At 42.4% G+C, this 15,134-nt stretch overlaps 1 protein-coding gene across 2 annotated transcripts in view; it reads left to right on the top strand.

The window, feature by feature from the left end:
- The first annotated feature begins 8,509 nt into the window (after positions 1–8,509).
- Positions 8,510–15,134, top strand: part of PolA2 (DNA polymerase alpha subunit B) — a 77,435-nt gene continuing 70,810 nt past the window's right edge. For both annotated transcript variants that reach the window (XM_071691015.1, XM_071691016.1), the window contains exons 1-2: positions 8,510–8,731; positions 12,737–12,910. In XM_071691015.1, coding sequence (XP_071547116.1) covers positions 8,531–8,731; positions 12,737–12,910 — 375 coding nt within the window. In that variant the 5' untranslated portion in view covers positions 8,510–8,530. The remainder of the gene's footprint in view (positions 8,732–12,736; positions 12,911–15,134) is intronic.

The raw sequence follows: 15,134 nt of genomic DNA on the forward strand, positions 1-15,134 counted from the left end.
ATGAGTAATGTGGCAGTTGAGGGTGTAATTGCTGCACATGGAGTATTCAGTGTTGTGAATGGAAATGGTGAAGAGCTTATGGATTTGTGTGACGAAGACTGGTGATTGGGAATACACAAGATATACACAAGTATATCTATGTGAGTAGGAGAGATGCTCAGCAGCATTAGTAGATTGCATATAAATTGATAGGTCTGTAAAAGAGAGACTTTTGGATGTTATGTGCTGAGAGTAAGTGAGCTTGGAAAGGAGACTTGTGTGAAGAAATACCAGAAAAGATTAAGTGTAGATTGGCAAAAAGTGAGAGCAAATGAAGTGAGGGGAGTAGATGAGGAATGGGATGTATTTAAGGGAGCAGTGATGTTATGTGCAAGAGATGCATGTGGCATGAGAAAGGTGGGAGGTGGGCAGATTAGAAAGGGTAGTGAGAGGCGGGATGAAGAAGTAAAATTGTTAGTGAAAGAGAAAAGGGAGTTTTTTAGACAATACTTATAAGGTAGGAGTGCAGATGACCGGGAGATGTATAAATGACAGCGGCAGGTCAAGAGAAAGGAGCAAGGGTTGAAAAAGAGGGCAAATGAGGGTTGGGGTGAGAGAGTATCATTAGACTTTAGGGAGAATAAAAAGATGTTTTGGAAGGAGGTAAATATGTGCAAAAGACAAGTGAACAAATGGGAACATCAGGGAAGGGGGGGAGTAATAACAGGTAGTGATGGAGTATGGAAGAGATGGAGTGAGTATTTTGATGGATTGTTGAATGTGTTTGATGGTAGAGTGGCAGATATGGGGTGTTTTGGTCAGGATGGTTTGTGAAGTGAGAGAGTCAGGGAGAGTAGTTTAGTTAAGAGAGAAGAGGTGGTGAAAGCCGTGTGGAACATGAATTCCAGCAAGGCGGAGGGAGTGGATGGTATAGCAGTTGAATGTATCAAGAAAGGGGGTGACTGTGTTGTTGATTGGTTGGTAGAAGTATTCATTGTATGTATGGATCATGATGAAGTGTTTGATGATTGGCAGAATGCCTGTATTATATAAAGGCAAAGGGTGGGTGTTCAAACTATGGGGGCATAAGTTTGTTAAGGATACCTGGAAAATACATGGGAGGGTATTGATTGAGGTGAAGGCATGTGCATAACATCAGATTGGGGAGGAGCACTGTGGTTTCAGAGGTGGTAGATGATGTATGGATCAGGTGTTTACTTTGAAGAATGTATGTGAGGAATACTTAGAAAAACATATGGATTTGTATGTGGCATCTATGGATCTGGAGAAGGCATATGATAAGGTTGATAGAGATGCTTTGTGAAAAGACTTAGAAATATATGGTATGGGAGGTAAGTTGCTAGAAGTTTTCATCAAGGTTGTAATGTATGTGTTCGAGTAGGAAGAGAGGAAAGTGATTGGTTCCCAGTGAATGTCAGTTTATGGCAGGGGTGTGTGATGTCTACATAGTTGTTTAATTTGTTTATGGATGGGGTGGTTAGGGAGGTTAATGCAAGAGTTTTGGAGAGGGGGGTAATTATGCAGTCTGTTGGTGATGAAAGGTCCTTTGAAGTGAGTCAGTTGTTGTTCACGGATGATACAGCATTGGTGGTTGATTTGAGTGAAAAATTGAGATTGCTAAAGTGTGTGAAAGGCAAAAATTGAGAGTAAATGTGAATAAAAGCAAGTTTATTAGGTCCAGCAGGGTTAAGGGACAAGTTAGTTGGAATGTAAGTTTGAATGGAGAAAAATTGGAGAAAGTAAAGTGAACTGGGTGTTGACTTGGGAGTGAATGGAACTATGGAAGTGAGTCATAGGGTAGGGAAGGGGGGTGATGAAGAATGTGTGGAAAGAGAGAATGTTATCTCGGAGAGCAAAAATAGGTATGTTCGAAGGAATAGAAGTTCCAACAATATTACATGGTTGTGTGGCATGGGCTATTGTTACAGTTGTGCAGAGGAAGGTGGATGTGTTGGAAATGAATTTTTTGAGGGCAATATGTGGATTGAGGTGGTTAGAATGAGTAAGTAATAAAAGGGTAAGAGAGATGTGTGGAAATGAAAAGAGTGTGGTTGAGAGAGAGGAGGGTATGTTGAACTGGTTTGGACGCATAGAGAGAATGAGTGAGGAAAGATTGACAAAGAGGATATATATGTCAGAGATGGAGGGAACAAGGAGAAGCAGGAGACCAAATTGGAGTCGGAAGGATGGAGTGAAAAAGATTTTGAGCGATCAGGGCCTAAACACACAGGAGGGTGAGAGGCATTCAAGGAATAGGGTGAATTGGAACAATGTGGTATACCTGAGTGGACGTGCTGTCAGTGGACTGAACCAGGGCATGTGAAATGTTTGGGGGTAAACTATGGAAAGGTCTGTGGGACCTGGATGTGGATAGGGAGCTGTGGTTTCGGTGCATTACACATGACAACTAGAGACTGAGTGTGAACAAGTGTGGCCTTCTTTGTCTGTTTTCCTGGTGCTACCTTGCTGAAGCAGGGGGTAATGATGCTGTTTCCTATGGGGTGGGGTAGTGCCGGGAAGGGATTAAGGCAAGCAAGTATAAATATGTACATGTGTATATATGTATATGTCTGTGTATGTGTATGTACATGTTGATATGTACATGCATGTATATATGCAAGTATTGGTGTTTATGTATATATATGTGTGTATGAGTGGATGGGCCATTCTTTGTCTGTTTCCTTGTGCTACCTCATTAATGCGAGAATCAGTGATCAAGCATAGTAAAAAAAAAATAACTACATATATATGTATATATGCAGAAGTTGGTGACTGAGTTTAGAAAAGTGTGTGAAAGGAGAAAGTTGTGAGTAAATGTGAATAAGAGCAAGGTTATTAGGTTTACTAGGGTTGAATGACAAGTTGATTGGGATGTAAGTTTGAACGGAAAAAACTGGAGGAAGTGAAGTATTTTAGATATCTGGGAGTGAACAAAGCAGCAAATGGAACCATTGAAATGGAAGTGAGTCATAGGGTAGAGAGAGGGCGAATGTTCTGGGAGCAATGAAGAATGTGTCTGAGAGAGCGAAAGTGGGTGTGTTTGAAGGAATAGTAGTTGCAACAATATATATGGCTGCAAGGCATGGACTATAGATAGGGTTGTACAGAGGAGGGTGGATGTGTTGGTAATGAAATGTTTGAGGACAATATATGGTGTGAGGTGGTTTGATTAAGTAAGTAATGAAAGGGTAAGAGAGGTGTTTGGAAATAAAAAGAGTGTGGTTGAGAGAGCAGAAGAAGGTGTGTTGAAATGATTTGGACATATGGAGAGAATGAGTGAGGAAAGATTGACAAAGAGGATATATGTGTCAGAGGTGGAGGGAACAAAGAGAAGCAGGAGACCAAATTGAAGGTGGAAGGATGAAGTGAAAAAGATTTTGAATAATTGGGGCCTGAACAGACAGGAAGGTGAGAAGTGTTCAAGGAATAGAGCAAATTTGAATTATGTTGTGTACCGCGGTTGATGTGCTATCAATGGATTGAACCAGGGCATGTGAAGCATCTGTGGGAAACGATGGAAAGGTCTGTGGGGTCTGGATGAGGATAGGGAGCTGTGGTTCCGGTGCATCCCACATGACAGCTAGAGACTGAGTGTGAATGAATGTGGCCTTCTTTGTGTGTTTTCCTGGTGCTACCTCGCTGAAACGGGGGTAACAATGCTGTTTCCTGTGGGGTGGGGTCATGCCGGGAATGGATGAAGGCAAGCATGAATATATACATTTGTGTATATATCTGTGTATGTATATGTGTATATGTTGATATGTATATGTATGTATATGGGCATTTATGTGTATATATGTTTATGTGAGTGTATGGGCCATTCTTCATCTGTTACCTGGTGCTACCCTACTGACATGGGAAATGGCGATCAAGTAAAGTAAATAGATAGGTAATTAAAATATGTATAATTTGAAGAAAAAATCTCTAATGGTAAGACAAAATTAACAGATTTTCTAATTTATTGAATATTGTTGCACTGAGGGTACACTTAATATTTAAAGTAGTTGCAGGCAGTGGATTGATAATTTTCTTTGCATTTTGACTAGTTCCAGCTGATTATTTTGCTCATTTATCAATATCATTTGATCTCTCAGGGCAAACACCTGTTCTTTCTCAGTGACTTTCTTTAGATCCTCACCTGAATAACCCAAAGATTGCTTTGGCTTGACTAACCTACCAAGATCCATGATTGTCCTTATTGCTCATATGTATAGAATAGCAAAAAGAAATGAGCAGAGTGATTGCAGCACTAATACATTTGTCATAGAAAAACTGTAAAAAACAATCTTAATGAACTTCCACTTCACTTCAGCAAAACTTTTTTTGGTTTGTTTCTTCATACATGTTTGTCATTTCCTGTGTTAGTTAGGTAGTGATAGGAACAAGGAAATGGGCTCATTTGATAACATCCACTCTTTCGGTGTCATATATGATGCACCAAAACCAGAGCCCCCATCCACAACCAGGCCCCACAGACCATTTTTCCATCCTTCGTAGTTTCCCCCTTTCCCTTGTTTGCTTCACTTTTGACAAGTATACCCTCTTAATCATCCTTTTTTCTTTCATACTCTCCATATGTCCATACCAATTCAGTACACCATCTTTAGCTCCCTCATACATACTCCTCTTACTACCACACCTCTCTCTTACACTATCATTTCTTATTTGATCAATCCTGTAGACATCACATGTGGTTGTCATATATATTTCATTTCCAACACATTCTCTTTGTTCTTTACATTTTTGTCTAAGGCCCATGCCTTGCATCCATAGAGCACTGACAAGGCTGCTGTACCATAAACATACCCATCTTGTCCACTTACCCACCCTGTCACTCACATCAGCTGCCATGTTCCCATTCTCTGCCATTTCCACTCAGGTATCTAAAACACTCCCATTCTTCTAAGATCTTTTCATTCGAACATGCTCCAAATAATCTCTCTTTCTTTCATTGCTAAAACTAATAATCTTGCTTTTATTCACATTTACTCTCAACTTTCTCCTTTTACACGCTCTTCCAAGCTGAGATACCAGCTTTTATAGTTCTTCACTTGAATCTGCCACTGGTGCTGTGTCAGCTGCAAACTACTCACCTCCTAGCAAGGTAAGAATCTTACATTCAGCAGGGCAGAGAGACAGGTTAGTAGGGGTGTAAGTTTGAATGGATGAAATGTGGAGGAAGTGAAGTGTTTCGAATGTATGAAATTTGGAGGAAGTGAAGTGTTTCAGATACCTGGGAGTAAACATGACAGTGAATGAAAACATAGAAGCAGCAGCGAGTCTTAGGATGGATGAGGGGATGAAGGTTCTGAGAGAATTGAGGAATGTGTGGAAAGAGAGGTCATTATGTGGAAGGCCAAAGAAGTATGATCGAAGATATAGTAGTCCCATTAATGTACAGTGTAGTATTGATTGAAGCATTGGCCATAAGTGAGGATGTGAGAAGGAGGGTGGATGTGTGGAAATGAAATGATTGAGGACTATATGGTGTGAGGCTGTATGATCAATTAAGTAATAAAAGAGTGAGAAATGTGTGGTAATAAGAAGCATGGGTGAGAAAGCCAAAGAGATTATGATGAAATGGTTTGGAGATATGGGGAGAATGAGTGAGGAGAGTTTGACAAAGAAGATAAATGCGTTGGAAGTAGAGGGGACAAGAAGGGTAAGGCCAAATTGAAGATGGCAGGATGGAGTGAATAATATGTTAAGTGATAAGGACCTGAACATGCAGGAGGTTGAAAGTTGTGCACAGGATAAAGTGAATTGGAACAATGTGATATACAGGGGTTAATGTGCCATCAGTGAACTGAACCAGGCTAGTGTTTGAGGCATCTGGTGAAAACCATGGAAAGGTCTATTGGGCCTGGTTGTGGATAAGGGGCAAATTCAAGATCCACACATCCTCTGTAATTCATGAAACTACAGTGTTCTGAAGCCTGATGCTCTGTGCGTGCCACCATCCTTTCAGTCACAGCACTTTCATACAACTTACCAGGTACAGTCAACAATTTTTTTTTTTTTTTTTTTTTTTTTTTTTATATACTTTGTCGCTGTCTCCCGCGTTTGCGAGGTAGCGCAAGGAAACAGACGAAAGAAATGGCCCAACCCCCCCCCCCATACACATGTACATACACACGTCCACACACGCAAATATACATACCTACACAGCTTTCCATGGTTTACCCCAGACGCTTCACATGCCTTGATTCAATCCACTGACAGCACGTCAAACCCTGTATACCACATCGCTCCAATTCACTCTATTCCTTGCCCTCCTTTCACCCTCCTGCATGTTCAGGCCCCGATCACACAAAATCTTTTTCACTCCATCTTTCCACCTCCAATTTGGTCTCCCTCTTCTCCTCGTTCCCTCCACCTCCGACACATATATCCTCTTGGTCAATCTTTCCTCACTCATTCTCTCCATGTGCCCAAACCATTTCAAAACACCCTCTTCTGCTCTCTCAACCACGCTCTTTTTATTTATTTCCACACATCTCTCTTACCCTTACGTTACTTACTCGATCAAACCACCTCACACCTCACACGTATTCCTCGCGTGTCGTAGAAAGCGACTAGAGGGGACGGGAGCGGGGGGCCGGAAATCCTCCCCTCCTTGTATTAACTTTCTAAAATGGGAAACAGAAGAAGGAGTCAACAATCTTATACCTCTGTAATTTGAACACTCATCTTTGTCTGCTTGCTTTGTACATCAGCTCTATACAGGCACAGCTCTATACAGGCATGTTGCCAATTCTGTGGGACCTGACCATGATACATACACACATTGAAAATATTAACTAGATGGTGAACAACAGTCACCCCCTTTCTTAAGAAATTCAACTGCAATGCCATCCGCTCCAGCTCTCCTGCCACATTTCATCTTGCATAAGGTTTCATCTTCTCTTCTCTTTTCACCTAACCACTTACCATCAGAAAAACAATTTACCTTAAGATTAGCATCCTGACAAGAATGGTTTTGAGTCCTGGTGGGTTGCCAATATCAGTGTCACATTTAGGATTGAAATTCCCAGGGGATCATCCACTGACCTACTATCTTGCTTAAGGTGAAGAGGTAGGAGAAAGATAAACACCTAAGATAAATTTATGATTCGTATAGTATATAGAAAATATACCAACAATAGTCTAATGCTCTGAGCCCATAATTCTAAGATTTGTACAAACTAAACTGTCTGCCCACAGGTCACAAAATCACTGGATGACAGTACAGTGGTCTTGGCTGTCACTTGATGTCACAACAAGTGGTTAACGTAGTTAGTGCAGGTTCAGACTTTCTGACATTTGACAGGAGGTTGACAGCATGCACTACAAGCTCAGAATTACTGACACTTGACTGTCAGTTAACATACAGCATATACATAAGGCATCGGCATATAATGTACTACAGGATCATGCTAGCTAACATCCGACTCACTTGAAGTGAGTGGCATTGATGATGACTGTCAGCACAAGGCTACTGACTTAGTTGATGTTTATGTGAGTGATAAGGGTGATTACTGTCAACCCAGATTTCTGATACCTACCTGACTGTCATTTGTTCTGCATATTGGTGAGAGGAAGGGCAAGCATAGTGAAACATGACTATCATCTATGTGTACCCTAGTGTTGACAGCTGACAGTGCAAGGTTAGATATGCTAACACCTGACTTTTCTCAGAACAGGACCTGGAGGTTACCTGTTTCAAGTTCTGTGGTATGCATGCTCACCAGTACAGTAGAGTTACTTTAAAAGCCATGTAAAGTACCACTGATACTACCATTGTTTTTATTCTTACCTTTCTTTTTCGGATGCAATTTGAACACCAGCATGCCTAACTGAATGCTTGGTGCACCGATGAAAAAAGTGTTATATCAGATTATTACATTTTTAAAACTGTATTGAATTGTATTTATTGTTTGAGAATGGAAAACACATTATTACATTACGAATGTACGTTTGTTCTCTTCTTCATTTGTATGATTCATTACTTTCATTCTTATGAAGCTGTCATGTCTTTGTTGAGTTTCATGGACCAGCTTCTGACTGTAGTATTTGTCATCAGTATATGCTAACTACAGCTCTTGGATCATTTCCTGCTGTAATGTTTGTCATCAGTAATGATTGATAATTGTCTGGACTCTTGGATCAACATATTAATTAACCTTTTTTTGAGGCTCTTGTTAGTCCCACTCGTATTTGTTATACAACAGTATTACTTTTATTGGGAATAGGAACACTGAGAAAGATTGTTATTTATGATACACAAGTAGATTTCCTACATGATATGATAAGTAGTGAACTTCGATTTCTGATATTTGCACATGCATCCTTTGAAGTGAGTATTAGTAGTAGGTTATTGTGCTTATAGGAGAAAGCTTAAGATTTTTGAAAATTGATTGATATTGACATAGAAGGTACTTGGAACTATATAAGAGAAGACTTGATTTATTTTGGGCAGTTGCTAGCCAAGCTTTAAAGTACATTGTATCCATCTATTTTGGTCTTCCAGCAGACAAGCAAGCGGCAGTTGATGCCTGAAAACAATGGCAACAAGCGCCACATTGGTCCCACTCGTTCGATCTCGGCTCAGTTCTCTCCAGCAACACTGTCGCCTAGTGTGGCAACGCCCTCGCAAAAGTACTCCTCCAGGACTAATGCAGGAATCGTTGTTGCCTCATATGGAGACTGTGGCAAGGCATCATGGAAAGCCAACCCTGGTTTTACCCCACAGGTGAGGGCATTAGCACAAGGGCTTTAAGCATCATTACCTCTATTTTTATATTTATTTATTTTGCTTTGTCGCTGTCTCCCGCGTTAGCAAGGTGGCACAAGGAAACAGATGAAAGAGTGGCCCAACCCACCCACATACACATGTATATGCATACACGTCCACACACGCAAATATACATACCTATACATCTCAACGTATACATATGTATGCACACACAGACATATACATATATACACATGTACGTAATTCATACTGTCTGCCTTTATTCATTCCCATCGCCACCTCGCCACACATGAAATAACAACCCCCTCCCCCCTCATGTGTGCGAGGTAATGCCAGGAAAAGACAACAAAGGCACCATTCGTTCACATTCAGTCTCTAGCTGTCATGTAATAATGCTCCGAAACCACAGCTCCCTTTCCCCATCCAGGCCCCACAGAACTTTCCATGGTTTATCCCAGACACTTCACATGCCCTGGTTTAATCCACTGACAGCACATCGACCCCGGTATACCACATCGTTCCAATTCACTCTATTCCTTGCACGCCTTTCACCCTCCTGCATGTTCAGGCCCCGATCACTCAAAATCTTTTTCACTCCATCTTTCCACCTCCAGTTTGGTCTCCCACTTCTCCTCGTTCCCTCCACCTCTAACACATATATCCTCTTGGTCAATCTTTCCTCACTCATTCTCTCCATGTGACCAAACCATTTCAAAACACCCTCTTCTGCTCTCTCAAACACACACCTTTTTATTACCACACATCTCTCTTACCCTATTATTACTTACTCGATCAAACTACCTCACACCGCATATTGTCCTCAAACATCTCATTTCCAGCATATCCACCCTCCTCCGCACAACTCTATCCATAGCCCATGCTTCGCAACCATATAACATTGTTGGAACCACTATTCCTTCAAACATACCCATTTTTGCTTTCCGAGATAATGCTTTCGACTTCCACACATTCTTCAAGGCTCCCAGAATTTTTGCCCCCTCCCCCACCCTATGATTCACTTCCACTTCCATTGTTCCATCCGCTGCCAAATCCACTCCCAGATATCTAAAACACTTCACTTCCTCCAGTTTTTCTCCATTCAAACTTACCTCCCAATTGACTTGACCCTCAACCCTACTGTACCTAATAACCTTGCTCTTATTCACATTTACTCTCAACTTTCTTCTTTCACACACTTTACCAAACTCAGTCACCAGCTTCTGCAGTTTCTCACATGAATCAGCCACCAGTGCTGTATCATCAGCGAACAACAACTGACTCACTTCCCAAGCTCTCTCATCCACAACAGACTGCATACTTTCCCCTCTTTCCAAAATGCTTGCATTCACCTCCCTAACAACCCCATCCATAAACAAATTAAACAACCATGGAGACATCACACACCCCTGCCGCAAACCTACATTCACTGAGAACCAATCACTTTCCTCTCTTCCTACACGTACACATGCCTTGCATCCTTGATAAAGACTTTTCACTGCTTCTAACAACTTGCCTCCCGCACCATATATTCTTAATACCTTCCACAGAGCATCTCTATCAACTCTGTCATATGCCTTCTCCAGATCCATAAATGCTACATACAAATCCATTTGCTTTTCTAAGTATTTCTCACAAACATTCTTCAAAGTAAACATCTGATCCACACATCCTCTACCACTTCTGAAGCCACACTGCTCTTTCCCAATCTGATGCTCTGTACATGCCTTCACCCTCTCAATCAATACCCTCCTATATAATTTCCCAGGAATACTCAACATACTTATACCTCTGTAATTTGAGCACTCACCTTTGTCCCCTTTTCCATTGTACAATGGCACTATGCAAGCATTCCACCAATCCTCAGGCACCTCACCATGAATCATACATACATTGAATAACCTTACCAACCAGTCAACAATACAGTCACCCCCTTTTTTAATACATTCCACTGCAGTACCATCCAAACCTGCTGCCTTGCCGGCTTTCATCTTCCGCAAAGCTTTTACTACCTCTTCTCTGTTTACCAAATCATTTTCCCTAACCCTCTCACTTTGCACACCACCTCAACCAAAGCACCCTATATCTGCCACTTTATCATCAAACACATTCAACAAACCTTCAAAATACTCACTTCATCTCCTTCTCACATAACCACTACTTGTTATCACCTCCCCATTAGCCCCCTTCACTGGAGTTCCCATTTGCTCCCTTGTCTTACGCACTTTATTTACCTCCTTCCAAAACATCTTTTTATTCTGCCTAAAACTTAATGATACTCTCTCACCCCAACTCTCATTTGCCCTCTTTTTCACCTCTTGCACCTTTCTCTTGACCTCCTGCCTCTTTCTTTTATACATCTCCCAGTTATTTGCATTGTTTCCCTGCAAAAATTTGTCCAAATGCCTCTTTCTTTTCTTTCACTAATAATCTTACTTCTTCATCCTACCACTCACTACCCTTTCTAATCTGCCCACCTTCCATGCTTCTCATGCCACAAGCATCTTTTGCACAAGCCATCACTGCTTCCCTAAATTCATCCCATTCCTCCCCCACTCCCCTTACCTCCTTTGTTCTTATCTTTTTCCATTCTGTACTCAGTCTCTCGTGGCACTTCCTCACACAAGTCTCCTTCCCAAGCTCACTTACTCTCACCACTCTCTTGACCCCAACATTCTTCTTTTCTGAAAACCTCTACAAATCTTCACCTTCACCTCCACAAGATAATGATCAGACATCCCTCCAGTTGCACCTCTCAGCACATTAACATCCAAAAGTCTCTCTTTCGCATGCCTATCAATTAACACATAATCCAATAACGCTCTCTGGCCATCTCTCCTACTTACATACATATACTTATGTATATGTCTCTTTTTAAACCAGGTATTCCCAACCACCAGTCCTTTTTCAGCACATAAATCTACAAGCTCTTCACCATTTCCATTTACAACACTGAACACCCCATGTATACCAATTATTCCCTCAACTGCCACATTACTCACCTTTGCATTCAAATCACCCATCACCATAACCCGGTCTCGTGCATCAAAACCACTAACACACTCATTCAGCTGCTCCCAAAACACTTGCCTCTCATGATCTTTCTTCTCATGCCCAGGTGCATATGCACCAATAATCATCCATCTCTCTCCATCAACTTTCAGTTTTACCCATATCAATCTAGAGTTTACTTTCTTACACTCTGTCACATACTCCCACCACTCCTGTTTCAGGAGTAGAGCTACTCCTTCCCTTGCTCTTGTCCTCTCACTAACCCCTGACTTTACTCCCAAGACATTCCCAAACCACACTTCCCCTTTACCCTCGAGCTTCGTTTCACTCAGAGCCAAAACATCCAGGTTCCTTACCTTAAACATACTACCTATCTCTCCTGTTTTCTCATCTTGGTTACATCCACACACATATAGACACCCCAATCTGAGCCTTCGAGGAGGATGAGCACTCCCCGCATTACTCCTTCATCTGTTTCTCCTTTTAGAAAGTTAAAATACCCCTGAGGAAGGGTTAGAGGAATTGTGTTTCTGTATTCCCCACATGTTGTAGAAGGCGACCAAAGGGGCGGGAGCGAGGGGCTGGATACCCTCCCCTTCTTGTATTCATGTTTGCCATTTCCTGTGTTTGCAAGGTAACCTCAGGAGCATATGTAGAAATGGCCTCATTCACTCATATCTACTCTGTAGCTGTCATGAGACAAGAGATCCCTCCCTATCCACAAGTTGGCCCTATTGGTGATGGTCTAAATATGTGCATTTGCATATTTTTCGATATTTGCATGTACATGTTATCATATGAGTATTTTGCAAATGTTAGTAATGTAACTTTTTTATAAAGTTTATAGAAAATCAAATTAATGAGTTAATAGCATGAGTGAATGAGTCTTCTGGGGTGGTTTTGCCAACCAAGCAGCTGTAGGGCTGATTGCTGCATCATGTCCCTCAAAAGAATTTAGGATTTTACTCATTCTTTATTTTTTATGAGTTACAGGTGAAGATGATGGCCATGGGAAGTGAGGAGCCCATGACTCAGAGCTACAAATATATGTTTGAGAAGTTAAGGGATGCAGCTGAAACACTTGACAATGCCATTAATGATATGGCAGACCAGTTGAAAGAGGTACTTGGGGTGGAAGAATATTCTCACCCCAGAATAGCTTCTAATGTAAGTACATTAGCACTTGTAGGTTTCATATTGAGAAAATTATGAAAAACTGATTGAAAAATCTAGTTTGAAGTAAGGTAATTTATATAGATATTTATATGATCATATGAAGGGATTGTTGTTTTAAGACAAGACCAATATGTGTAACACTGTTGAGGTATTAGGTGAGAAAAACTTTGGTGAGTGATATGCGTAAACCATCATGTTTTAGTGAAAGAAATTAATTAGAAGAGGTGCATTTTATGAAATTGCAAGTAGAAAGGGAGGAGAGTAAGTGGTTCCAGTGACAGTGAAACTGCTTCAAGGATTTGTGATGTCATTGTGGTTTTTTAATCTCTTGAGGGATTGGTTAGTGAGGGACAGGAAGAAAAGGGTCTTAAAATGAGGAGCAGGTCTGTGGTATGCTGGTAGTGGGATAGTATATGAAGGGCAGGTCTGTGGTATGCTAGTGGTGGGACTGTATATGAAGGGCATGTCTGTGGTATGCTGGTGGTGGGACTGTATATGAAGGGCAGGTCTGTGGTATGCTGGTGGTGGGACTGTATATGAAGGGCATGTCTGTGGTATGCTGGTGGTGGGACTGTATATGAAGGGCAGGTCTGTGGTATGCTGGTGATGGGACTGTATATGAAGGGCAGGTCAGTGGTATGCTGGTGGTGGGACTGTATATGAAGGGCAGGTCTGTGGTATGCTGGTGGTGGGATAGTGTATGAAGGGCAGGTTAGTGATATGCTAGTGGTGGGACTGTATATGAAGGGCAGGTCTGTGGTATGCTAGTGGCAGGACTGTATATGAAGAGCAGGTCTGTGATATGCTAGTGGTGGGACTGTATATGAAGGGCAGGTCTGTGGTATGCTGGTGGTGGGACTGTATATGAAGGGCAGGTCTGTGGTATGCTGGTGGTGGGACTGTATATGAAGGGCAGGTCTGTGGTATGCTAGTGGTGGGACTGTATATGAAGGGCAGGTCTGTGGTATGCTAGTGGTGGGACTGTATATGAAGGGCAGGTCTGTGGTATGCTGGTGGTGGGACTGTATATGAAGGGCAGGTCAGTGGTATGCTGGTGGTGGGACTGTATATGAAGGGCAGGTGTGTGGTATGCTGGTGGTGGGACTGTATATGAAGGGCAGGTCTGTGGTATGCTGGTGGTGGGATAGTATATGAAGGGCAGGTCTGTGGTATGCTGGTGGTGGGGTAGTATATGAAGGGCAGGTCTGTGGTATGCTGGTGGTGGGACTGTATATGAAGGGCAGCTCAGTAGTATGCTGGTGGTGGGACTGTATATGAAGGGCAGGTCTGTGGTATGCTGGTGGTGGGACTGTATATGAAGGACAGGTCTGTGGTATGCTAGTGGTGGGACTGTATATGAAGGGCAGGTCTGTGGTATGCTAGTGGTGGGACTGTATATGAAGGGCAGGTCTGTGGTATGCTGGTGGTGGGATAGTATATGAAGGGCAGGTTAGTGGTATGCTAGTGGTGGGACTGTATATGAAGGGCAGGTCTGTGGTATGCTAGTGGTGGGACTGTATATGAAGGGCTGGTCTGTGGTATGCTAGTGGTGGGACTGTATATGAGGAGCAGGTCTGTGGTATGCTGGTGGTGAGATAGTATATGAAGGGCAGGTCTGTGGTATGCTGGTGGTGGGACTGTATATGAAGGGCAGGTCTGTGGTATGCTGGTGGTGGGATAGTATATGAAGGGCAGGTCAGTGGTATGCTAGTGGTGGGACTGTATATGAAGGGCAGGTCTGTGGTATGCTGGTGGCAGGACTGTATATGAAGGTCAGGTCTGTGGTATGCTAGTGGTGGGACTGTATATGAAGGGCAGGTCTGTGGTATGCTGGTGGTGGGACTGTATATGAAGGGCAGGTCTGTGGTATGCTGGTGGTGGGACTGTATATGAAGGGCAGGTCTGTGGTATGCTGGTGGTGGGACTGTATATGAAGGGCAGGTCTGTGGTATGCTAGTGGTGGGACTGTATATGAAGGGCAGGTCTGTGGTATGCTGGTGGTGGGATAGTATATGAAGGGCAGGTCTGTGGTATGCTGGTGGTGGGATAGTATATGAAGGGCAGGTCTGTGGTATGCTGGTGGTGGGACTGTATATGAAGGGCAGGTCTGTGGTATGCTGGTGGTGGGACTGTATATGAAGGGCAGGTCAGTGGTATGCTAGTGGTGGGATAGTATATGAAGGGCAGGTCTGTGGTATGCTGGTGGTGGGATAGC

The sequence above is a fragment of the Panulirus ornatus genome, chromosome 50 (genome assembly GCF_036320965.1).
Source record: "Panulirus ornatus isolate Po-2019 chromosome 50, ASM3632096v1, whole genome shotgun sequence".
Lineage (NCBI taxonomy): Eukaryota > Metazoa > Arthropoda > Malacostraca > Decapoda > Palinuridae > Panulirus > Panulirus ornatus.